The sequence below is a fragment of the Talpa europaea genome (genome assembly GCF_964194135.1).
Source record: "Talpa europaea genome assembly, chromosome: 9".
Taxonomy (NCBI): Eukaryota; Metazoa; Chordata; class Mammalia; order Eulipotyphla; family Talpidae; genus Talpa; species Talpa europaea.
This window is the reverse complement of record NC_140076.1, coordinates 41878411-41906333: the sequence shown is the minus strand read 5'-3', so window position 1 is coordinate 41906333 and position 27923 is coordinate 41878411. Positions and strand designations below refer to the sequence as shown.

General features: G+C 40.5%; 1 protein-coding gene across 1 annotated transcript in view; it reads right to left on the bottom strand.

The window, feature by feature from the left end:
• MCOLN2 (mucolipin TRP cation channel 2) overlaps window positions 1-19142 on the bottom strand; it is a gene marked incomplete at its 3' end in the record, with an annotated part of 51015 nt that extends 31873 nt beyond the window's left edge. Inside the window, exons 1-3 of the mRNA XM_084242332.1 lie at window positions 18969-19142; window positions 9184-9343; window positions 848-1021 (exon numbers count right to left, since the gene is read on the bottom strand). Of these exons, the coding sequence (XP_084098458.1) occupies window positions 848-1021; window positions 9184-9343; window positions 18969-19045 (411 nt within the window). The 5' untranslated portion in view covers window positions 19046-19142. The remainder of the gene's footprint in view (window positions 1-847; window positions 1022-9183; window positions 9344-18968) is intronic.
• Window positions 19143-27923: the final 8781 nt, after the last annotated feature.

Here is a 27923-nt window from a genome sequence, read left to right as displayed (position 1 = left end):
CTGTTTATTCACATTGTAGCCTCAATGTCTAGTTCAGTGTGTGGTAATAGGAGCACCCAAATGTTTACTGAATGGATGAATGAATTAATGAGAAAGAACAGCAATTTCTCTCCCATAAATGCTCTCGTCAGGCCTATGGATGAGGCTCATCCATATCTTCCTAAACATAACTATATTGTAATAGCCTCCATATGTGTAAGATTTTGCTAGACATGTTAATGCTAAAACCTCAAAATTAAGAACCTAGAACTTAACATGTGACAACTCATTTATCAAATCTTCTTAGATCATAAATCTGTTCTTGGCTATGTGACCTGGGAGTAAAGTAATCTCCCAACAGTAGCGGGTATGAAAGAATAAGTTAAAAATATAAATCTTGGGGTCTCCCTGGTGGCCTAGGGCTTAAATCTCAGCACTATTACTGCTACTGCCTGAGTTCAAACCCAGCCAGGGAAGTGACCCACATGGCGCAGCACACCTCTCCTGTCTCACCCACTGCTTCCCTCAGCAGTGTATTTCAGTAGGTCCACCTGTTCTACTCCCCATTCTGTCTCTGGTGAATCTTCTCACCGCCCCCCCCCCACCTCTGGCTGACACCCCAGTTCTTCTATGCAAAAATAATAGATATATAATATATATATATATATAAATCTTGAAAAACAGACAAAATCTATTGCATGGCAAAAATCTATAGTCACAGAAATAATAATCAAACATTTTAGTGAAATGATGCAAAACTTACCTTACAATATTTCAGTATGTATATATATTTTTTGCTCAGACAATGAGGTCAAGTGCCAATAAAGGTATAAAGTATATGTAGTCATTCATAAAAAATATCACTTGCCTGATTAATAGCAAAAAAGATGCTCTCATAGGCGTCCTTCTGAGTATATATGCTACAGCTATAGTCATCTTCATCTATGCCAGAATATCCTCTCAAAAACAAGTGCTTAAAAGCAACTGTGTTTTCTTCTTTGAAAGCAACCACCAGCTGGTTACTTAAACCAAAACGAACAAGCTAGAAAAGAAAACCAAATAGGAACATAAATTTCACCATCTACTATGGGAGGCAAATACTTCATTATTATCAACCCTCAGCTATAAACATCAGAAGTAAAAATCTCACATCTTTAGTTTTTACTAATAGCCACAATGACAAAAATACAAGTCATAAAGATTAATCTCATTAAGCTACATCAGTAATTCAAAATATCATAAAGTCAGAAGAAATTACCACACAGTGCCAAATAGCTCTTCTGTCCTTTAATGACGTTTGAAGGGGATGGGGGAAGAAGAATCCAAATCAGTTAAGTGCAAATGCATTTTTCTTCTACTTGGATTTCAAATTAATTATTTTAAAAATTGGTGTACTTAGTAAAGCAATATTCATATTTTAGTGACTTAACACATTGAGATAATAGGTAATTTTAAAAAATCACAACTATGTTTTGCCAAGTGGCTTTGAAGAATGTTTTTGAAAAGTGACCTATGCAATGCTTTCTGCAGTTAGGATTAATAGTTGCCGAAGGAAATCAATGATAGTTCTGGAAAAAACTCTTACATAAGATTTAAACCTGCATCCTTCCCCTCATCCGTATCACTACAGATCTACAGCATCCAAGTACTGAAAGAATAACAGGGGGTCAAACCCATTTGTTACCAAGCATCTACTTTTTCCTACTTATTCTCCCTTACATTGTACCCCAGTGAAAGTTTAGGCACCCAAGGGCTTTCTGTAGTAACCAGAAGTGCAAGTATTCTTTTTGCTGCTTCTTGGAACCCAATAAGTGGGGAAATTAGCAGGCACTAAATGTTCACCAAAACAAAAACCCAGGAAATTACAACACACAGTTTTCCCCCTTCTCTCTCTCTCTCTCTCTCTCTCTCTCACACACACACACACACACACACACACACACACACATGCACGCACACACACACACAGAGCAGTGCTGTGGTGAAGGACAAGTTAAACTTCTGTAAGTCCCATACAAGCTTCACCTGCCCACTTTATCTCATTTGCTTTATAAAACCATATGAATACAGAAAATTTGCCCCATATCCTCGCGCCACTGTTACCAAAATAATTTGAGTCTGTTTTATCATGTGTAAAATTAGCAAGTTCTACTAGACGACTGACATATTTGTTATTTGCAGTCATTCCATGGTTCCACATGATTTGCTGTGTGACACTAAACAAGACATTAACTGTTGAAATTTTCAGATGAAACAAATATTAATTTGTATAGGTGAACTGACATACTTTTTAAAATATGGACTCTTTTTTTAGACTTTAAATCTTATTTCATTTTTTAAAAAGGCTAAATAATTAAAAGCAAGCACTTCAATTTTTAGCAATTATACTATAGACACTTCACAAACTGCTTTCTATGCATTATCTCATTTATTAACATAATCACCTGATGAAAATATTGCTAGTTATCTCACTTTGCATATGTTTTTACTGAGATTTAACTTCATCAAACTGCCTTAAGCCACTTAATTAGGATGAAAGTCAAGTTTAACTCCCAAGTTATTTTTTTTTATTATACTACACAATTTCCTTCTGCTGAGAAATTTGCCTTTCAGATTCTTCTTACAGAAAAGGTTTAACTTTCCAAAGTTGTTATTGTTTGAGAACATGCATCAATGTCACTCTTTAGCATTTGAGTTTCACCATGTCATGTTCCTCAAATAATAAGTCAAAGAATTGAGCAATTGCTAAACCCAGCTATTCCAGGGAAAATAACTGAAGTCCCACATCATTTAACCTGTGCTGAAAATCAAGCAACTGAGGCTAAAGTTTCTTCCCAACATGTGATATCTGTGAATGGTGCCCATGAGAGGTGGTTGAAAAGGCGAGGATGCTTCTTAAAAGCTGAAAAAGTAAGCCAGGAAAGCAACACATGCATGATTATGTCAAGGTTTTATTAAATACTGGCACACAAATGAAAAAACTGGTACACACACATGAATTAAGTTCTTCACTCAAAATTCACTGAGTGCTGACCACTACCTCACACCATACACAAAAATCAACTCAAAAAAGAGCCTCCCCGGTGGCACAGCGGTTGAGCGCTGGGTTGCGAAGCTGACCGCAGCCTCTGCGGCGCCGGTTCAATCCCCGGCTGCTCCCCGGCCACCAGAGGAGGGTCCCACATGGCGCACAGACCTTTCCTGCTGCCCGCTGCTCCCCTCAGCAGTATACTTCGGTCCTTCTGCCTGCTCTGCTCCCCGCTCTGGCTCTGGTGGATTCTCTCACCCTCCCGCGCTTGTGACTGTACCCAGTGCTGGTATAAATAAATAAATAAATCTTTAAAAAAAAATCAACTCAAAATGGATTAAAGAACTAGACATAAGACCTGAAACAATAAAATACATAGAAGGAAATATAGGTGAAACACTACATGATATTCACATCAAAGACATCTTTACAGACACATCACCCAAAGCAGTGATAGTGAAGGCAAAGATAAACAGCTGGGACTACATCAAATTAAAGAGCTTCTGCACAGCAAAAGAGACAATAACAAAAACAAAGAGAAACCCCGCCGACTGGGAGAACATTTTTGCACACAACACTAATGATAAAGGACTGATCACAAAAATCTGCAAAGAGCTGATGAGACTCAACAACAACAAAGAAAATAATCCAGTCAAAAAATGGGCAGAAGAGCTAAAAAGAAACTTCTCTGAAGAGGAAATGCAAATGGCCAACAGGCATATGAAAAAATGTTCAACATCACTTGTCATCAGGGAAATGCAAATCAAAACTACCATGAGATACCATCTTACACCAGTGAGAATGGCACATATTAAAAAAACTAGCAACAACAAATGTTGGCGAGGGTGTGGAGAAAAAGGAACTCTTCTGCACTGTTGGTGGGAGTGCAAACTGGTCCAACCACTGTGGAAAGCTGTGTGGAGATTTCTGGACCTACTAAACATAGAGCTTCCATATGATCCAGCAATCCCACTCCTAGGTATTTACCCAAAGGACACAGAAACATCAATTCCAAAGAACACCTGCACCCCTATGTTTATAGCAGCACTGTTTACAATAGCTAAGCTTTGGAAACAACCCAAATGCCCAAAAATAGATGACTGGATCAAGAAGATGTGGTACATATATACCATGGAATATTACTCAGCATTCAAAAAAGATAAACACATGCAATTTGCAGCAACATGGATGGCGCTGGAAGGGATCATGCTCAGTGAAATAAGCCAAAAAGAAAAAGAAAAATACCGGATGGTCTCACTCATAGCAGGAATCTAGAAAACTTAAATAAGGGACCAGGAAAATGAATAACTATAAGAAAGTGAAAATCAAAATCAACAAAAAACTATGAACCAGAGATACTTTTTGGGGGGTGGGGGGCTGGAGGGGAGGAATTGGGGTCAAAATGGGGGGGGTTGCAATTGTATGGGGAATATAAAAATAAAATTTATTATATTTAAAAAAAAATAAAGTTCTTTTATGTGTAAAAAAAAAAAATTCACTGAGTGCTTTCTCTGTGCCCCATTGTGGTATAGGGCAAGATCAACACAGTGTTATGTTGAATACTAAACCTTATCTACTGAGTGCCAGCTACTCTGTCTAAAATTTATCATTTCTATTTTTCATTTACTCCCCCAACACCCTATGAGGGAAGTACTATATTGGACTCCACAAAGACAGGGCTTTTTTTTTTTTCTTCATTTTTCCCCATTACTACATACTAAGGAACTAGCCTCATGCCAATCACAATGTCAGGGTGAACTACTGAATCAGCTGATGAATATAATCCCACTTTATACTTGTGCAACCTGAAGTCAAATAAAAAGCTGTTCCAAGTTGGAATAGTTAAAAAGCATCACAAGGATCTCAACCAGGTTTGACCACTTGGCTATATTATCTTTCAAACTTAAATGTGAACTTAATTCTGACATGAGGATATAAGACCTATTATATTATATTCTTCCTATGCTCCTTGTTAAATTAAAGAGACACAGAAAATCTGAATGGGCAATGGATAACTTGAACAAGAATGTGTCATACAATTGGCAGATATTTTAAGCTACCACCTTATTTAAATTCAAAGCTCATAAACCAACTTTGAAATGAGATCACAAGGGGGCTGCCCTGGTGGCACAAGGGGTTAAGCATCAGCACTATGAAGAAATCCGCAGCTACTGCAGCATGAGGTCGATCCCTGGCCAGGGTGCTGACCCACATGGCACAGCAGACCTCTCCTGTCTCAACTGCTGCTGCCCTCAGCAGTGTATTTCAGTAGATCTGCCTATTCTGCTCCCCACTCTATCTCTGGTGAATTCTCTCACATCCCACACCTCTGGCCTGCACCCCAGCTTTTGCATGCATAAATAAATAAATCTTTAAAAAAAAGAAAAAAGAAATGAGAGCACAAGGAGCTGTAATCTTTTCTTGGAACCACCTGCATCTGACATCAAGAACAAGAAATTTCCTACATTGAACTGTTTAAAGAACCAATCAAGATGCATATGTATGGCCCAGCATCAGCTAAATGTTGAGATCTTCAAAGCACCTCTTAATAGGGAAAAGAAAACCCTGGAGAGAAATCATGAAGCCCTCCCTTCGTGCCATGGTGGAATTAAAATCCTACTGAGCAAGAGTAAGGCGATGATGGGATTGGCCAAGTGGTTTTATTTTTAAAAGGAATTGTCAGAAAAATACATTCTAGACCAACTAACCAGTCTTAAGATTTGCTGAGAATATACAACAGAAAATTAATTAAACAGTAAGCGCAGCCTAGCAAAGATTGTGAATTTAAAATGTGATTATAAAATCAACATAGGAGGAAATATTCTGTGCCAAGTAAAAACAAGATATCACTCTAATGCACAAAGAATATGGGAGGGAAAGGATAGAACTGGCAAGAGAATAGAGACAGTTCTTTCAAGATCATAAATTACTGCAGAATGCAGAGTAGAATATCTAAAAAACAGTTTCCTTCTCAACAACCCTGATAAAATACCACCCATCGCATTAAACTGAGGGTGGAATGCTAAAGAGACAGAAACAGAAGAGGAGGGAAAAGTGGGATTTTAAGCAAGGAAAGGTATTTGAGAATTCTGCCCCAGACAGATTATCACCCAAGGAAGTAAAACTTATCAGAATGACCATACAGGGGAACAAAAGTTTAATTTCTCCTAATTTTAGTACACCCACACAAAGAGTAAACTGATCAATCCCCAAGTGTATTCTATTAAAAATAAAATTTGTGGGCCTCCCTGGTGGTTCAGGGGTTAGTCTCAGTGCTATCAAGCTATCACCAGCCCACTGCAGCATGAGTTCAGTCCCCCGCCAGGCAGCTAACCCACATGGTGCAGAGGACCTCTCCTGTGTCACCCGCTGCTCCCCTCAGCAGTGTGTTTCAGTAGATCTGCCTGCTTTGCTCCTTACTGTCTCTGGTGAATCCTCTCACCCCCCCCCCACACCTCTGGCCTGCACCCCAGTTCTTATATGCATAAATAAATAAAAATAAATCTTTTTTTAAAAACAATAAAATGTGTGATATATGTGTTGAGTGGCCAGGCAAGGCAGCTGGGTAAGGTGGACTTCAAAGGGCACCTGTGAGATAGAGCCGAAAAAGAATCACTTTGGACTTGGAGAAACAAACAGGACAATGAGAACTGGGTGAGTCCATCTGGCAGGTGTCTGAGTAGGATGTAGTAGATTAAGTGCCTCACCCCATCTGATCACAGCAGCTGGTGAGGGATTGGATGGGAGCTGGTAGATAAAAAGCCACTGGAAAGACACACCAAAAGGAGACTATGGGAATCTGCCAGGCTATAGAGTCAAAATTTTCTTCTGAAGGATGTAGGGTTTTACAGAATTTTCTGAGCAGAAAAGCCATATAATAAAAGCAGTCTAAGAAGAATTAATCAGATATTGGCACTGAAAGGACTGATATGTATATGAACAGAGAGGTAAGGCATAAGATAAAGATCAAAAGCAGCCTGGTTAACTTATCTGTATTTCCAGACTGCACATTGGAAGGACAGAACCAATATGTGGAGCAGAAACAATATGAAAACAAGAGTACAGACCTCAGAGCCCGACAGTAGGATTCAAATTCCAGCTCTGCCACTTAACCAATTAAAAGACCAGAGGCAAATTACTGAACTCTCTTTGGCCCAGTTTCCTCATCCACAAAAAGGTGATGAGGATGGCAGTGAAGCTGAAATGAGTAAATATTAAAAACGTGTTATGCCTTGAACCTGCCATGTGCTATGTTAGGTGTTAGCTGTCAGTAACAGTAATGTCACCACAGCTATATTCCCAAAAGGATGACAGCATCTGAGATGCCTTGCACATCCTTTTAATTAACTAATGAGATAAGAGTCTGCGCTTGAAATAAGATAATGAGTATGGTAAACAGACACAGTCTTGAACAAAGAGTTCATAGGATTTGGTGGATATCAGGGCAAAGAAGACAAGTCAAAGATGATGGGAATCATGTTTTATGCCTAGGTAAATGAAAATTTTAACATTAACAAGTAGGACCTCCCTGGTGGCACAGGGGTTAAAGACAGTGCTATCAAGCTATCCCCAGCCACTATAGTGTGAGTTCGATTCCCCATAGGCCGGGGAGCAACCCACATGGCACAGACCTCTCCTGTCTCGACTGCTGCTGCCCTCAGTCCTCAGTAGTGTATTTCAGTAGATCTGCCTGTTCTGCTCCCCACTCTCTCTGGTGAATTCTCTCACACCCCCAACCCACACCTCTGGTCTGCACCCCAGTTCTTGTATGCACATATAAATAAATATTTAAAAAACAATTAACAAGTAAGCATGGACTAAGGTGGAGGATTACTGGTGCTTTGCTGGTGTGATAGCATATACTTGAGAGGTGTGAATTTGTGTCCCTAAAATATGTATAAAGTTGTAAACCAACATTATCACAATAAAATAATGTAACATAAGGTAAATAATAATAAAACCAATTAGCGATAATAAAACAGATTTAAAAAGTTGAAACACAAGTTGGCTTGGCCAAGCAAAGAAATCTGGAAAGAATTTAAATTAACCAAATGACAAAGGAAGGCATTACTTCTTCTTCCAAGCAATACTAAAAATGCACCTGACTTTACAGGTTGCCAAAATTAAGACTTCACAACAAGAATTAAAATAAATTTTTTAAAAAACCAGCTTACTAGATCTGCATCTCAACTTTATTGTTTCTTTAGAAGTAACTTGCTTACCCTAAAACTTCATGAACTGGCACAGAATGTCATCAATGAAAAGACTTCTTTATGAGCACAGACTAAAGGTGCAAGTTTAGTTCTGGCAGGAAACTCCTCTCTTTTCTAAAATCATATGGAAGCATTTTTAGAGCGATATCTAATTATGTATTTAAATAAGGTATAGCTGAATAAAGATGAGAGGTTCCAGGCAGGATACTTTACAAACATTTTGACACTGGTAACAAAATGATTACTTGCCACTACTAATATACTATTATATACCTTATGGGGTGTATATACCAGATACTCCCCATCAGTCCTGTTATTAAAAGGGCACATATTTCAAAGGTAGTTATGTAGAGCGGAACCTCTGGAAACTAGCTCAGTCCCACAGGCCCAAAAAGCAGACAACTCTGATGGCTGTTGTGACGCGGGTGACATTGTGTTCCACAACAGGAACTTAAACAAAAGATTCCAGTGTCATCTTGTAGACTCCTGATTGTGCCTGGAAAAGTCAGCATTTACTCAGAGCCCTTAGCTTCTGATGAAAGGGAAACAGCATCCCCAAAATAGTCAAAAACACAGCTTTCAAAGTGTATTTAAATCAGGTGTATCTTATTCTTAAAGATGAGAGGTTCCAAGAATACAAATCACTTGGAATTGAGCAGTTGCCAATCTATGTGCTCATTCAGATATAAGAACCCACTCCCCCCAAATGCAGATCTATGACTAATCTCTATTTACCCAACCTGGGAGAGATGATTTCATAATCTCTGATGAAAACAAGGTCATTTAAACTGAACTTCAACCTACCATATGCCAACAGAGCCAATATAACTTACAGCTTTATGAACTTATGTATGGACTTTTCAAAACAAAAGTCACGTGTCAGAAGGACTGGACAGAATGTGTGACAAAACAGTTTCATCCTGGGGTGAGGCACAAACCAAGCCAACTGGTAATGTGAGTTACCTGTGTGGTGACCATGACAATCTTCAAAATCTGCAAACCCAGTTTCCATGGAATCTGGTGTCTGGCTCGGTATTTTTCACAAGGGCTCATGAAGTAAAACCGCAGGTCTTGCCTTAGACATTCTTCTTTCACCTCAGAATCCATGTGAGCCTTTGTATTTCTGCCACAGAAGATCAGTTGTTAAATACACAAAACAACCTGTCCCTCAGAAAGTGCCTAAAGAGTATTTTCTGTTCACATTCTTTACCTGTTCTCACAACAAAATTTTCTGTCTAACCAGTAAACTCCTTTTCTCTTCAGAAATCTGAAAATTATTCAGGACCCTCTATCACTTGCCTTTCCACACAGCTACCCATTCTGTTCAAAATGGTCTTACTCAAAAATTGTCGCAATTGGGTATTATTCGCAAGAGTCACCAATTCCTGCATCCTAATCTACTGCATTCACCTGTCACTGGAATATTAACAAAAACTAGACAGGATACTTTCATGTTATTCCTGGTGTGAAATCACAGAAATTTAGTATAGATTGGTGGAATGCAATTATTATTACAGAAATAAAGAGTCTTTGTTCTCTAACTCTGTACTGAAAGAAGAATTATGTCCCATTTGGGTGGCAAAATAAATGAGTGATTATACGATTACAAAACACAAATGCCTTTTATAAAGTTCAAATAGGATCTCTCCACACTTAGTCAGACACTTGTATCACTTTATATTAATAAAACTTTGCTTTTACTAATTCAAGGGAACTGGACTGAGGAATAGGTATGTGACTCGAGTTAGACCAAGACTAACCCATGAGATGTGTTCACAGGACAGTGATTGTAACTGATGGGAGAGAAAGATGTGGTCTTCCCACTAAGTAGTCCCCCAAATAGGGTATGTAAAGCAATTCACTGGAATATAAGAAAGATGAGTACTCCTATTTTATTCTTTATAGTTAAAAACTAAAAGGTGAATTCTATTAAATATTTTATATAACATAAAATAACAATGGTATATATAATAACAATTTATCAATAAATACACATATATTAGGGACATAGACTTCACTTTTACCCTCAGATACATAATCAACAAAGTTTAGTGATCACGATTAAAAGCATAATCTGTGAGTCTGGGCTTCACAGAAGCCATCTCAACATCAAAGGGTGGTACCACAGAGAGGAGAACTAGCACAGAAGAGCAGATAAAAAATAGATACTAAGCCCAACAATAATGTCGAGTCCCTGGGTCCAGCTGCGGGAAGTCATCTATCCCAAGAATTTCAGAACCAATAAATATCCTTAGGGCCTTGAGCCATTTTGAATTAGATTTCTGTTTCATGTAACCAGATGTGTCTTGGTGTTAATTTATTTGTTTATTTTAAAGATTTATTTATTTATACAAGAACCGGGGTACAGGCCAGATGTACAGGAGGGTGAGAGGATTCACCAGAGACAGAGTGGGGAACAGAACAGGCAGACTGACTGAAATACACTGCTGAGGGGAGCAGTGGCCAAGTCAGGAGAGGCCTGTTGCGCCATGTGGGTTTCTCCCTGGCTGGCCGGGAATTAAACTCGTGCTGCATATTGCTTCATAGTGTGGTGCCCAACCCCTTGTGCCACCAGGGAGGCCCAACACATGCTTCTTTTCTGAGGGAGGTGAAGAAAGTACCTATAAAATACTAAAGAGTTAAGTACTAAGTATCTAAAAGTACCAAAGACCTTCTGAATTACCTAAAGACTGAAAAGTTATAAGAGGGCAAGAAACTCCCAGGCCAGTCTGGGGGAACCTGGAGAAGTAGGAGCCCTTCACTTTCATGGTCATTATGCTTCAGTCTGTGGCCCCAGAAAAGGGGAACAAGGGTACGAAGACCTTATGCCTAAAACCCAAGAGCAGACTGAGAGCAGATGGTGTTCGTGTGTAGGAGGGAGCCTCAAAGAGCTACTATCTCAAAACTTCCTGCCCTGAAACCCAGAGGACTACAAAAAAGGCCAGAGTGGTTCCAAGTCAAAGAAAAGAAAAAGGAAATTGAAAAACAGACCCATCCTGAGAATGGATGGTCACAAGTCAGTCATCTGGGCTTCCCATCTGGGTGAACCCAGGAATGTTAAACTGAGACTCTGCTTATCTCAGGGCTCTGGAATGGAATTTCACCTTGTCACCCAGCAAACACACACGCTCTCTCAGAGGTGCATCCTAGCACTTGGACACTAACAAATAACCCTGTGAACCACACTGATTGGCAGTAAAACATAACCAAGCCCACAGAGAAACCAAGTGACATGAAACATTCAAGTTAGAAACAGCAGAGGGCCAAGTCTGTCAAATCAGACACAGAGAACAACCACATTTAGCATATTTAAAGACAAATACAGGTAAAAATATCTATATGAAAACATTGGGGGAAAAAACTCTTTTGGAAATGAAAACTCAATGGCCACCATGAGTCTTATTTCAAAAAAAAGTTTAGAAGACTTTAAAAATAGGTTTACCTTGCCCTTGCCATAGTTACCTCTTTTTTCAATCTGACCAACTTACTGAATTGAACTTACTGTGCTGAGCAATTGTGCTGGGTGAGGGGAGACAAGAGAATAGAGTGTCTGAACTTCAAATGTTGTCCAGTAATAACTGACTTATTTAGTAGCTTGGTGCATGCTATACTGTGAGTGTAAAAAGTATTATGGAAGTAGAGGACTACCTCCAGGAAGAGGGGTTCAGAGAGCCAGAGGGGATATCCCATAACACATCATCACATAAAGAGTGGTAAATGCTATGGAGGCACCTGAGGAGGAGCACTGGGGGAGACATTTCCAAAAAGAAAACATCTTAACTGTGACTTAGCATCTTCCAACATGAACCTACAGACCTCTGAGAACAGGAATAGAACTTAGGTGGGCAAATCTGAGCAATTTAGATTTGACCCCTTCACTTAGTGGGTCAATGTGGCTAACACATTCCATCCTGATGATTCACAATATCTTTCCACTCAATAAATTGAAAAGGGCATAAGAAATGTGATAGAACCCTGAGAATAATGTCATGGAAATTCCTCCCCTGCACAGATCTCTGGCCTCTGGTGTGAAAACACTGTATTGAAGGAAGAAGAATTTATTTTCTCAGAAACAGAGTTAAGAAACATTAGGCACTAGGTCAAATACTGAGTGAGCACCTTGTGAGCCAAGCTTTGCCAAAGACATTTTCTTGCCTTCCAGGATCTCAGTCCAGTAGAATGGAGAGAAGAGAATTAACAGAGAGAAGAGAGTGCATAAAAGTCCAATTGCTCCAATAGGCTTCAAATAGTTCTTCCTGCTGGTCCTTGACTATATGGCCACTGAGTGTTCAAAAAATAATTGATGTCAATATCACTCTTAGAAAACTTATCAAAAAGATAAATCTTTGGCAAAAAGAAAGTAGTCAAAAGTAATAGATGATGAACATTAGGGTTACTTATTGTATTAAATTATTTACACTACTGTATCCTTCCAGAAGCTTTTCACTTAAGTAATTACATAGCAATTACAATGCTTCTAGCACCGTGCAGGATAGAAAGGAAAATGATAAATCACACAGAAGCCACAGGTGAAATGTAAGATAGTATTGATCAATTGTGACCACCTGATGTTAGAATGATAGCAATACAAAAAAAAAAAAAAAAAGCTGATATGAATAAAAGACCCCTAATAGCCAAAACTACCCTGACCAAAAAAAGAGGGTTAATGGTGGTATCAACCTTTCAGACTTCAAACTATATTATAAAGCCATAATCATTAAAACAGCATGGCACTGGAACAAAAATAGACTAATGGAATAGACTCAAGAACCCAGAAATAAACCTACACATATATGAGCAGTTAATCTATGACAAAGAAGCTAAGAATATGCACCAGAAAAAGGAAAGCCTCTTCAATTAATGGTGCTGGGAAAATTGGACAATTGCATACAAAAGAATGAAACTAGATCATTAGCTCACACCATACAAAAAAGTCAACATTAAATGGATAAAAACTTGTATGTAAAACCTGCAACTGTAAAATATGTTGAAGAAAACATAGACAAAACACCCCACAACATAAGCTTCAAAAATGTCTTTGCAGGGCCTCCCTGGTGGCACAAGGTGTTAAGTCACAGCACTGTGAAACTGTCCACAGCCACTGCAGCATAGTTCAATTCCCCAGCCGGCGAAGGAGCAACCCACATGGCACAGCAGACCTTTCCTGACTCACCCGCTGCTCCTCTCAGCAGTGTACTTTGGTCAATCTGCCTCTTCTGTTCCACACTCTGTTTCTGGTGATTCCTCTCACCCCCCACACCTCCGGCCTGTACCCCAGCTCTTGTATGCATAAATAAAATAAATCTTAAAAAAAAAAAAAAGTCTTTGCAGATTTGTTCCTAGCAGCAAGGAAAAAAAAAATATATATATATATACATAAACATTTGAGACTACATCAAACTGAAAAGCTTCTTATAGCAAAAGAAACTCACTGAAACAAAAAGACACCCTACTGAATGGGAGAAAATATCTTCACACCAGACATCTGACAAGGGAAGGATATCCAAGATCTACAAAGAACTCATATAATTCAACAAAAGAACCAAATAACTGAATCAAAAAAAAAAGGGGGGGGGCAGAAGAGCTAAAAAACACTTGTCCAAAAAAGAACTACAGGAGGCCAACAGGGACATGAAAAAAAAGATTATTATCACTTATCATCAGAGAAATGCAAATCAAAACCACAATGAGATACCACCTCACACCTGTCAGAATGGCCCATATCAAAAAGTCCAGAAACAATTAGTGTTGGCAAGGATGTAGAGAAAAAAGAACCCTCTTACACTGTTGCTGGGAATGTAGACTGGTCCAGCCCCTATGGAAAACAGTACAGAGATTTCTTAAAATATTAGAAACACAGATCTACCATATGATCCAGCAATTCCACACCTAGTTATCTACCTGAAGAATACAGAAACACGAATATGAAGGGACAGGTGCAAGCCTATGTTTATGGGAGTGCTATTTACAATAAGCAAGCTTTGGATACAACCTAAGTGCCCAAAGACATATGAGTGGATTAGGAAGATGCAGTATATATACACAATGGAATACTACTCAGTTATAAAAAAAAATAGACTCTTGTCACTTGAACAATAAGCACAATAAATTATTAAGAGAAAGACAAATCCTGGATGGTGTTGCTTAAATGTGGAATACAGAGAAACAAACAAAAAAAAAAGACCAGATTAAATCGAACCAATAAGAAACTTTAGAAATTTGACCATAGAATTGAGGTCACCAGAGGGGGAGGGAGGAGGGACACTAAAGTGGAGAGTGGGCACATGAACAATGATGGAGAACTATGGGTTCCTTGCTGGTAGGTATGGTGGTAACATACACCTAAAGGATGTAATCTTGTACTTCTAAATTATCTCGATTAGGAAAAAATAGCATATAAAATGTTAGTTGCAATCCTTTGGTAACTTTGTATTGACTTAAAGAGGTCTATGACTTATTCTCTGGTGAATTCCCTCACCCTCTCGCACTTCTGACTGTACCCAGTGCTTGTATAAATAAATAAATAAATAAATTAAGTAAGTAAGTAAGTAATTAAACAAATCTTTAAAAAAAATTAAAATGAAACAAAATGTCAACATTACTATCTGTATGTAGACATTTTAAAGAATCCAGAAGCACATAAAATGTAATAAATTAATCTTGGTAATCTCTGTGAAGTAGCATTAAAGGTCATCTTTTTATTTCTTCTTTGAGTTTTCCACATTTTCCTGATTTTTGGTGATTAACATATGAATTATTCAGTTACCATTATGAGCTTAAAATAAGCTTTTTCAAAAATGAAGAACTTAATAACACATACCAGTAATCAAGTACTTTCCTGCCTTTAGTTTCTCTGTGGTGTGTCAGGGGGTGGAGAGTGGGCGGAAGTACAGACTAAAATTTAGGGTTTCTATGGCACCACATTGGCCCCAGGCTAAATGTTATAGGACAATCTGGCAACTGGAAGATTTTATATCAATCCCCAAAATACCTACAGTTTTAAAAATATACCATTTCCTACAATGAACTGATTGTCTCATGATATGCAAAAATCATATGAGAAGGAGGGAAAAAGCCCAATTAGCTGAGACTCTGGGGTAGTTGGCTTCTAATTAAAGGAAGTAAAGAAAAAAAAAGTCAAAGAAGGAAACCTTGGTTACCTTCTCATCACAGTCCTCAGAATATAAATGACATAGTCATCCTGATCTTAAAGCACATGGAGTAGAAAGACCACAGGCATATTTTCACTTTCTCCTGGAGTTACCCATAAAAGATGACCAAGTTGCAACTTTCATGAATTTCCCTAAAAATGACACTGAGTTCCTATAAAATCATTCTGATGACCACTTAGGTGCCTCAGGCCATCAGAAAAGCAGAACTAGGCCTGCACATTTTAAAAGAGCTTGTTTTGTACAAGCTAAACCTTTCCCTCCTGCCCCCACCCCAACAAACACACTGGAAAACACATTCTGAAGAATCAGCTCTCTAGATCAGAGACAAAGGAGAGCTCCATTTCTCACAATACAGGACTCCAAATGCAGTTAAAGTTGAAGAAGATGATAGGCATTATGGCATTTCTTTACATTTTGCTTCCTCTAACATTTGCAGAAAGTATTCAACAGGGTAATGATGGTGACTCTCTGACTATATGTAAGTAAATATAAAGTTAATAGGTGCTACAGAGTTACAACTAACCATTTTTTTTCCCTCAAAGCACTGAATGAATAGATTTTAATTCTGGACTAGCCCACCGAAGTGTCAGTTGGGAAATCCCTTGTTACTCTACCTCTAGGGATTTCCTCTGGTTACTATATAGATGAGGTGATTTTTTTTTTTTTTTAAATCCCCCACTGACACTGACACTGAGTCTTCTGGAATTATGACAAAGACAAGTTGCCAGATTCTCTAGCCTCACTAGTCACCAATTATTGCCTGACAAATGTTTTTGGCTGAAGACACCAGATGTTGGCAGGATGCAAAGGAGATCATCTTGTGCCCCTCTGGATTCTCCCAGGCTTATAAATAAGCAAACAGACTGATAAGGAAAAAGGCAAAAAGAATGTATACCTCCTGTCTACATGAGAGAGATGCAGCATGACTAGCTTACCCACGTGACTTCAAAGGCCATCTTAAATAACTCAATGAAGAAGGACTTTGGGGAGATGGGAAAGAGAAGGTCGCTTAGGGAGGCTACTGGGGAAGGCACAGTAAACAAAGATGTAAATTTAAGTTCTGCCTTCTCCTATGATAGAGATTAGGTTTTCCAGGTATACACCTTTACAAAAGTTTACATGCAACTATCTCTTTCAAAAGTAACCTCTACCCAGTCTTCAATTCAGATTGATTTCCATGAAATCAACCTTGTGCCAAATACTTATTTGGGGGTGGCAGATTTTTTGTTCCCCTGTTAGCTGAGTATTAACTCGGGCTGATAACAAGATACAACCTTCAAAGGAGGAGTCCCCACAACTGAAAGGAAAGAAATACATGCAACATACACACAAATCAGTTTTATCACACAGGGAAAAGAAAGTGGAGGCAGAGACCCAAGTTCAGAACAGAGTAAAAAACTCTTCTAGCTGAGGAGAGGGGTAAGAAAAATCCCCAGATGATTGCCAAGGCAAACAGCAAGCTTCTAAAGCAAAGCATGGCTTTAAAAAAATTGATACTGAAAAGAACACAGCTGTTTGATAAAGAAAATTAGATCTAGAAGTGTAATATCTTTTCTCTATGAAGCCCATAATGTGTGATGTCAGCACTCGCTGGAGGGTGATTCATGGTTCAGAAGTGACCCGTGGAACTTGGACCCCAGGTCTCACCTAAAGAGAACAGCCCATCCTCAGGGAAGAGTACCTTTTTATCTTTCATAGTCAAAGGAGTTTTCTTTGGCTACTATTTTTACTCTGAAAGCTGAAGGCACCTGGTTTTTTAAGTTTTAAAAATTATCTTATTCTGGGTTTCACTTCACTGAGAGGCGAGATTGTTGTTACAATCATCCTTGACTTTCAGTTCTGTATTCTCTGCCATTCTATTCAAAATTTGTTTCCCTACTCTTCTGATACACATCATTAAAATATATGGATGAATTTTTTGTTGTTGTTAAAAACAACACTTTTGATATGCTTCTCCTTTGGAGAAAAGAATCTGGCCTTCCCAAACACTTCATTAGAATTCAACAATTTGAAGTGTAGGGGATTAAATAAAATTGATGCTACTATGATGGGCTCTGGAGGTATGGAAAATGTACCTGTGTTTGAGTCCAGGTCCCAGAAATGATTTATGGAAGGTTTGCTTAAGGAGGAGGGTGTGCTGGTAGAAAGTTCACAATAATGGGAGTTTTACTAGTTTTAAAGTATGAAGCGGATGGAGCAACTAACACTTCAAGAGACTCCTGACTCAAGCGAAGAAGTTACCAGATTCCGCTAAACTCATGTTTGGTTAGCGCTTCAGGGAGGTGGTGAGCATTTCCTGAAAGTGTGAAGCTCACATCCCACCTCTGGGGAGAACCCACAGTTAGTTCCTTCAACAGAAAATATCAGAATTCATACCCTGATATCCATTAGACAACCACTCCCACCTCTCTTGTACTGATCCCTTTTTCCATTCTCAGTCTGTGAGGACACACAATGTGTGTTCCCCATGGGTACTGTCCAACCATTTCAGCTATTCAAATATAGCTATTTCAAATCTGAATCTTTTGGAAAGCAAATTATGTGCAAACCCAAGTAAGTGTATGTCATCTATAAAGCCAAGCAGAACACACCACCACCTGTAAGAATGGGAGTTTCTGAAGATACTCACTGGATATGATTTAAATCAAAACAAAATGAAAACAAACAAACAACACAACACAACAACATTTAAGTTCTGAAGGAAATTTGCTAAGAAAAATAGCTGAGTCAAGGCAAAAAAAACCCTGGAAGATTATATACCACACCCACCATGGGTACAAGCCAGTTTATCTCTCCAAGCAGAAGACAGTAAAGAGTCCATTTGCTTCCTACCTTTAGGGTGAAGGCTGATGGACCAAATGGATACTTTCTGCCCATCTGTCCCCTTAAAAGTATTAAGAGAAATGGTTTATATTATGTGACGCCAAGTCATTTGGTGTGACATTCACAGGAACCCAATTGTCCAGAACAGTTGCACCAAAGTTGTCTTCTGATTCAAATCGTGAATTCAAATGTCACACTTGATTGAAATTATTTCATTTTCTAGACAGCCACCAAGAATAAAGCAAACTCTTCTCTTGAATTCTGGCTCCTTGCTGGAATTCAGTCCATTTAAAATATTGAGAACGCCAGAAAGGGAAGGCCAGGAGAGTCTTTATACTATTTTAAGAAAGTTCTGCAGTCAGCCCACCACTATATTTGTTTGGTGAGCAGGGCAAGGGAGCCAAGGTCTGTTTGTACTCCCCACCGGGCCTCAGATGCGCTGCAGGGGCTGGCTGATTGCACCTCTGACCGCGGAGGTGGGGCCCCTTGGCAGCGCCATCTGGCTGAACTGTACCTTTCTTCATAAAGGCAGACGAATTGGGGTTAACCGCACTACAACCCTCCCACCTGAGGAAAAGGCCTGTTTGTTCCGGAAGGCAAAGCCCAGCCTCACTTAACCAAGCAAGCAGTGACTACAAGCCTTTCCAAAGCGTCAAGAAAGTTCGAGCTTAGAACGGTAAAGAACGGTAAAGCCATTCACTTGATGAGGACTTCTCCTGAGATGTCCTGAAAGCTACAGCGCAGGGGCCTCACCTGACGGTTAACCTGAAAACACCTGATCCTCTCTCTGCCGCCCGGGTGTGGGAAAAACGATAAGGCTGCCGGGCCATGCCTCCGCCTTCCAAACTTTCCACGACTCGCAGGATACGAAGCCGGGAAACACGTTCAGAGCCCAAGTACCTCGGGCTGGCAGGCTCGCCTCCCCTGGATGGCAGCTCTTGTGGGCGGAGCCCCCTCTTAGCCCCGTTCTCTTACCCTTCCATCGTCCGCCCGGTGCGCGCCCATCCGCGTCCGAGCGTAGGCGCGGCGGGTAGCGGGGTGAGCCGGACACTGCGCGCCCCCAGCGATGGCTGCCGACTGACCTGTGCGCCCCGCGCGAGCTGCGCGTGGCCAGATGTTCCCGGGCCGCCCTGAGCTGCCACCGCGCGGGGGGGGGAGCTTGATACCCCGAGGAACTTTTTTTTTAAATATTTATTTATTTATGCATATAAGAGCTGGGGTGTAGGCCAGAGGTGGGGGGGAGGCGGTGAGAGAATTTATCAGAGACAGAGTGGGGAGCAGAACAGGCAGATTCACTGAAATACAGCGCTGAGGGGAGCAGCAGGGAAGACAGGAGAGGTCTGCTGCGCCCTGGCCGGAACCGAACTCGTGCTGCAGTGGCAGCCGATAGCTTCATAGTGCTGAGACTTAACCCCTTCGCCGCTAGGGAGGCCCCGAGGAACTTTTACGACCAGTTACCCAGCAGGCTCCCGCCGCCCGGGAGGCTGGAGTCGGCGAAGCGGAGCTTATCCGGGGCCCGGGGAGGTGGGGTGGAGATAAGCGCCTGTGAAGAACCGCGGAGAGGCCCCGGAGAGCGGGTCCAGGGTCCCCTTGGAGGGATCGTAGGATATAAGGGCACCCTGAAGGCGGAGCCGAGCGCCTCTGGGGGTACTGACCTGCAGCTGAGGTCCTGGGACAAGCAGTAGACTCCGCTCCACACCGGCATGTCCAGCGCCTCCGCGCTGCCAGGCATGGTGCGGCTCCCGAGGGGCAGGAGGAGGAGGCCGAGTCGGACGGCGGCACCTGCCTGGGCCGCGGTGACTTCACCCACCTGGGGCTTCCGCGCTCGCGTCCCTGGTGCCCCGCGACACGGCCGGCAGCTCTACCTCCTTTCAGGGTGTCTGCGGGTAGAGGAGACTGCCGAGAAGCACCTTCTAAAAGGAACTGGGCGGGTCAGTTTGGTGCAGCCCGAGTGTCCTCCACGTTGCCCCCAGGCGGCAGGGCGAGGCACTCCCCGCCTCCAAGGCTCCCTTAGTTTCTCCATTTCTTTCGTTGTTTCCTACATCATTCGTTTGTCCATTTCTTTTGTAATTTCTGTTTTGAGGCTTTCAGGAAATGCACATTGCGTGCCAATCCGAGTGCTGGGTGCTGTGGGCCCCCGGCAGCGGCGGGTGGGGTGGGGTGGTCAGCAGGGGGGAGGGGGCTGCTTTTCTTGTCATATTAAGCTGACAAGTTCATTCTTTTAGCAAGTATTTATTGTAAGGTGCATGATCATAAAACTCGATGGCAAGGTTTAGTTCTCAGAGACTTTATGCTATAGACGCATGCTGCAAGGGAAAACGAGTGGCATTTTCACTCGCATCAAAAAGCAGGAGCGGTGGTGCAAGGGTTTAAGTAGCAGCACTGTGAAACTATGCGCAGCCACTGCAGCACTAGTTCAGTCCCCGGCCAGTGACCTGACCCACATGACTCAACAGACCTCCTGACTCGCCCACTGCTCCCCTCAGCTGTGTATTTCATCAGTCTGCCTATTCTGTTCCCCACTCTGTCTCTGGTGAATCCTCCCCCCCACACACACACCCCATCACCACCTCTGGCCTGTAATCCAGCTGTTGTATGCATAAATAAATAAATCTTTAAAAAAAAAAAAAAAAGCAGGCGCAGACTTCCTGCTCAGGAGTGGATGTCAGTGTGGCCCTGGAACAGGGCAGGGACATGTAGCAGACCTCACAGCTTGAGTAGCCAGGCTCCTAAACCCACTCACCTTTGCTCTTCTCTCTCAGTACACGAAAAGAAGATGCCTGGGGGAAATGTGGCAGGACCATCATCACTTGCTGATCATGAAATGTAGTCATGAGGGTCACTTGCACATTCCCAAAGGTCATGTTCAGTCAAGGATAATGTTGACTTGACATTTAAACCCAGCTGACAGCCTCTTTGCCAGAAAGTTACAGTCCTGCTACTCTTTACCTGATAGCAATAGCAGCAGAGAAAGTCTCAAGTTTCAAGCTGTTTGAATCAACAAGTGTTTAAAAGATCTGTGGGTTTAGTTAGGGCAAAGAATATTCTGGAGGTGATTATTTAACCATGCATCTCTGGATAAAAGCAGTTGGGCAGAATTATTTACTATATAAGAGCATGCATAATTCACCCTCTTTTGAACGTCACTTCCAACTGGCAATAACTGCCTTATTTCAGAGGTTGTTTCATCAGGGGTGCCCTACAGGTCCAGACAGATTGGAAAGATCCCCTTTGTGTGGTGACAGACCCTATAGGAGGGTGTGACACTGGTGTGCTTACAAAAGTCAGTGTTTTGTACTTTGTTTTTTTAATCATGCATATTCTTTCTGTATATCATAGTACCAAATGTTATATACTCTGACTCAAATTGTGAGGATCAGTAACCAAATAGTACAAGAACCTTTTGCTCAATAGTTTACTATGATATGGCATTTTAAATATTTTTTAAGATTTATTTATTTATACAAGAACTGGGGTACAGTCAGAGGCGCAGGGAGGGGGGTTGGTGAGAGAATTCACCAGAGACAGAGTGGGGAGCAGAACAGGCAGATAGGCCAAAGACACTGCTGAGGGGAGCAGTGGGCAAGGCAGGAGAGGTCTGTCACGCCATGTGGGATTCTCCCTGGCCGGCCGAGAATCGAACCAGCACTGCAGAGGCTGCGGACATCTTCACACCGCTCCGCCACCGGGGAGACCTGATATGGCATTTTAAATTTACAAACCAGAGGTCTTGAATTTCTGTAGCAGGTTGCTTTCATATGAAAGTTTTGTTGCAGGGCAGCCCCAATACAAAACGGGTTGCCTGACTGTGGGTCCTCACCTGCGCGCTAAAAGGGACTTATTAATACTCTGCTGCAGGCACACACAAAAGGTTAATAAAAGGTTTATTTACAAGGGAAGGGCAAATGAGGAAATGTACAACTCAGGGAGAAAAGTAGGAGATAAAGTCTTAAATGCGTCCTACCCGATCTGCCGATCTGGAATCCCAAATGGCACTCTGAGAGCTGGCCGCGAGCCACCAGCCGTGAAGCCAGGAGGCGAGAGAGAGACCCCAAGGCCCACATGTTTGGTTTTTATACCAAACCTGGCTGCTTAACTCCACCCTCAGGTCCCAGCAACCTTCCCTTTGGTGGTGATGGGATTTGTCTTTCCCAATGTCTTGATGGCTTTAGTCTGGAGTGGGGGTGGGGTCCACAAAGCCTGCATGGAATTAGCTCAGGACATCCTTTCCCCCTAACAGTTTCACTGATTTACAAAGTTGAAAGAGAAAGCTTTTTTTAAAAGGTAGTATAGGAAATGTAGACAGGCAAAGAATGACAATGCAAATATTTCCTGGCATAGGCAGACTGGAATTCCCTATGAAATTTATGTGGTGGAAGAACAGAATAAAATAGGAGAAAGAACGGTGCCTTTTACAATATTTATTTACTGCTCACTTCCTTTCCAACTTTTGTTCATACGTAAGTGGTAAAATCAAGTTATCAATCCCTTGCCAGCTTAGATATTATAAATATCTTCATCATTCTTCACCTAACTCATAATTTTGTCTATGTTATTTTTTTCCAGCATTCCTTTCCAAAAGGAATCCTCAACAAATAAACTGGACTGCTCTCTACAGGAGAAAAAAAATTAAAAAAAAACAAAACAAAACACTAAAAGGGACAGTCAGAAGAAATTCAGAAGAATCTGCCATGCAGTCAAATTCCCAAGGGCCATCACTGGTGCATCTCTTGCTCAAGAAATGAAAATTAGGGATATTAACACTGACAGCTGTGCTTTTGTGATTTTTTTTAATATGTATTTGTTTGTTTGTTTGTTTGTTTGTTTATACAAGCACTGGGCACAGTCAGAAGTGCGGGAGGGTGAGAGGATTCACCAGAGTCAGAGCGGAGAGCAGAACAGGCAGATTGACAAATACACTGCTGAGGGGAGCAGCCACTGCGTGCCATGTGGGACCCTCGCCGGCGGCTGGGGATCAAACCGGCGCCGGGGAACCAACCAGCACTGCAGAGGCTGCGGGCAGCTTCGCAACCCAGCGCTCAACCGCTGCACCACCGGGGAGACCCACTTTTGTGATCTTAGGAAGTCTTTCTCCCTGGGTGCCAAATATTCTTTTTGCACTTTCTATATTTTAGTATTATCCTTCACATCAAAGTCCATTGTATCAAATTTATGTCAGAAGGCAGCTCAGTCTCCTATGTGAATTAAGTCAGTTTTAAGCAAACTCTCTTGTGAATCAGGGGTTGGCAAGCATTTCTATAAAGGATCAGATAATAAATATTTTAGGTTTGGGATGGGGCCTATACTGTGTCAGTTGCAACTACCCCAAATTTCTGCTGCTGACTTGTGAAGGCCAACATAGAAAAGAAGTAGGCAAAAGAGAGTGATTATGATTCATGTCATGAAATATTATTATTTTAATTAAAAAAATAAACTTTATTTCCTCGAGAAGTTTTAGGTTCACGGCCAACTTGAGCAGAAAGTACAAAAAGTTCTCATACACTCCCTGCCTGGCCCCAGCTCTCACATGCTGTACATCCCACACAGAGTAGTACATTTGTTCCAATCAGTGAGCATCACCCAAAGTTCATAGTCTACATGAGGGTTCACTCTTGTGGTGTCAATAATATATAATGGTATATGGTCTATGGGTGTAGACAAATATATAATGGCATATGTCCTCCATTATAGTGTCATATAGAACAGTTTCATTGTATGGAATTGTTTTGCCCAAATTCATATGTTAAATCCTAATACCTAATTAATAATATTTAGAAGTAGCTTTAGGAGGTGATTAGATCATTAGGGTTGAACTCTCATGAATGGTATTAGTGCCCATATAAAAGAAATCCCAGAAAAATCCCTGGCTCCCTTCCACCATGTGAAGACATGGCAAAAGACAGCTGCTTATAAACCTGAAAGCAGGTTCTCACCAGATACCAGCTCTGCCAGAGACTTGATTTTGGACTTCACAGCCTCTAGAAATGTGAGAAATAAATCCTGTTGTTTTTAAGTCACCCAGTCTATGCTATTTTATTACAACAGCCCAAAAGGATTAAGACACTGCCCTAATCATCCTCTGGACTCTGCCTGTTCATTCTTTGCCTACCCTCAAACCCTGACAACCACTATTCCCATAGCTTTGTCTTTTCCAGAATGCCCTATAGTAATAATTATACAGCCTTTCAAACTGGTTTCTTTCACTTAGCAATTTTCATTCAATGACTTTAACAGAAATATTTTTATCTGAATGTACCACAGTTTATTAATCAATTCACTTACTAAAGCACATCTTGGTTGCCTCCAAGTTTTGGATAATTATAAATAAACCTGCTGTACATATCCATATACAGGTTTTGGTGTGGTCCTAAGTTTTCAACTCCTTTGGATAAATACCAAGGAGCACAACTGCTGGGTTGTATAGAAAGAGTATAGTTTTCTAAGACACTACTAAACACTTCCAAAGTGCTTATACCATTTTGTGTTCCTACCAGAAACAAATAAGAGTTTGTATTTCTCCACATCCTCAGCATCATTTGGTGATGTTATTGTTTAATGTGTACTGCTAAGTGTGTACTGGTATCTCATTGTTTTAATCTCAGTTCCCTAATGACATGTGATGTTGAGCACCCTTTCCTATGCTTATTTGCTATCTGTATAATTTCTTTGATGAGGTGTCTGTTAAGCTGTTTGGCACATTTTTAAAAAGATTTTATTTATTTTGCGTAGAACTAGTGGTGGGGGGCGGTGAGAAGATTCACCAGAGACAGAGTGAGAAGCAGAACAGGTGGGTCTACTGAAATACACTGCTGAGGGGAGCAGTGGGAGAGACAGGAGAGGTCTGCTGCACCATGTGGGTCAGCTCCCTGGCAGGGGTTTGAACTCAGGCAGTCGCAATGATAGATTTAAACTCTACATAACCAGGGAGGCCCTGTTTGGTACGTTTTTTAAATTGGATTTGGTTTTAATATTATTGACTATAAAAAGTTCTTTGTATATCTTGTAGTACAGTCCATTCTCAGCTATATCCCTTTCAAACACTTTCTCCTAGTCTGTGGCAAGTCTCCTCATTCCCTTGATGTTGACTTTTGCAGACAGAAATTCTTATTTTAATAAAGTCTAACTTAAACATTTTTTTTTTGCTCTATGTCTTTAGCATTGTATCTAAAAAGGTGATATAGATTCCTCCTAAGTCATCTTCTGAGAGTCTTACAATTTTGCATTTTACATATTCACTATTATCCATTTGAGTTATTTTTTGTGGGGTATAAGATCGATGTCTAGATTCACCTAGGACTTGACAGATAGGAATTTCTCCTGGCAGGACTTGGGCATTTAAAATTTTAACAAACTCCCCCAATGATTCTTGTGCCCACAGACTTGAGAATCATTATGCTGGGACCAGGGGGCAGAGAATTTAACCTCGATAAATGGGTCTCACCAACATAAGGCCAGCCCTGATCTTGTCTTTGATTCCCCATTCTAGTAGCCTGGGAGAAAAAAATGTCTTCCTTTCACTGTTCTTAAAACTACCTTGCACCAGTGAGAATGACCTTACACCAGTAAGACTGGCACATATTAAAAAAACTAGCAACAACAAATGTTGGCGAGGTTGTGGAGAAAAAGGAACTCTCCTGTACTGCTGGTGAGAGTGCAAACTGGTCCAACCACTATGGAGAGCTGTGTGAAGATTTCTTGAACTACTAAACATAGAGCTTCCATATGATCCAGCAATTCCACTGCTAGGTATTTACCCAAAGGACACAGAAACATCAATTCAAAAGGGCACCTGTACCCCTATATTTATACCAGCATTATTTACAATAGCTAAGCTTTGGAAACAACCCAAATGCCCAAAAAATAGATGACTGGATCAAGAAGATGTGGTTCATATACAAAATGGAATATTACTCAGCAATCAAAAAAGATAAACTCATGCAATTTGCAGCAACATGGATGGAGCTAGAAGGGATCGTGCTCAGCAAAATAAGCCAGAAAGAAAAAGAAAAATACCAGATGGTCTCACTAATAGCAGGAATTTAGAAAACCTAAATAAGGGACCAGGAAAAAGACTAACTATAATAAAGAAAAAATCAAAAGCAACAAGCAACTATAAACCAGAGACACACTATGGGGGGGAGGGAAAGAGGGAGTAGGGTCAAAATAAGGGGGGTGCAATTGTGTGGGGAATATGACCAAAATGAAAATGCATACATTGTGCAAAAATGAAAAATGATGTAAGAATTATATAAAATAAAATATTAAAAAAAACTTACCTTGACATTCTGTAATATACATGTATATACCTAAGATGAATATTAGAATAACTGGTCTATAATACTGGAATAACTGGTCTATAATTCATTTGTCTATCCAGGTCAAGCCATTGTACAAGTTTGGGGACAGTTAAAAAAAAGCAACTACTGTTTCTTTCAGGAAATAGTAGAGGTATTCTCTTATGGGCCTCATTACTAAAAACTAGGCCTTAGGATTTATCAGGGACTCCTGTCACAGTAAGAACACTTGCAGAAGTAGGACAGCATGTGAAGGAGCCAAGCCACTGGCTGTAATTACACAGCAGAGATATTATGACCTGTGGACAAAACCAAATCCCAAGTCCAACACTGAGCCAGTGGTTTCATGTTTCCACTGAAGTCTTAATGTTAGTCCAAAAATCTCACAAGGAGTAAAGTAAAAGTATTTGTCAGATAATAAACATGGCTTCAAAACTCACATTTACTAAATTCTAAATATGATTGTGCTGCAAATATAAATAGCAAAACATCCTCACCTACAGGTTTAGATTTTTTATTTTCAAAAGGTCACAGGTACTACAAAATAGATTACATGTGTTGGCAGACATCATATCTCAATACCCAGAGTTATTATGATCATTATTATAATTAATAAGATTTCAGTGAATCAAGGCAATATTGACTTAGTCCTTATAACAAAATAAAATGCAGGGCATCCCTGGTGGCACAAGGGGTTAAGTCTCACTATGAAGCTATGTGCAGCCACTACAGCACAAGTTCGATCCCCAGCCAGGGAGTTAACCCACATGGTGCAGCAGACTCACCCACTGCTCCCCTCAGCAGTGTATTTCAGTAGATCAGCCTGTTCTGCTTCCCACTCTGTCTCTGGTGAATCATCTCACCATCCCCACCTCTGGCCTGCACCCCAGCTTTTGTATGGATAAATAACAATAAAATCTTGAAAAAAAAAAGCAAATAAATCAATTTCCTTTTTAAAAAAGTTTGCTTTGAGGAAAGCTTTATTACACATCATTGAATTCCTTTGTATTTGAATAGAGATGAAGTCACAGAATAATATACATAACAAATATTCACATTGTAAAAATCTATGCAACTTCCAGTGAATTGCAGAAGTAAAAATTATCTCTGGAATCTTTTTTAATGTATACATTTCCCAACCATTTAAAAAATGTTAACATAATTGTTTTCCAAAATGGTTTAATATTAGTAGACTCTTCTGTGAAACCACAGCCACTGACCCCAAAACATCACTCTTCTTTCTGTGAGATTAAATGAAAGGCATAGTCCATCACATGGCTTTCACAAGGCCACACAAGTGCTAATAAAATAATCATTGTGGGATGGAATACATATTTGATCTGTGCTTTGATTTTCAGACATGTATAGGATAATTTTTCAACTTTGTACTTTAACACTGGAAGAAAGAAAACCT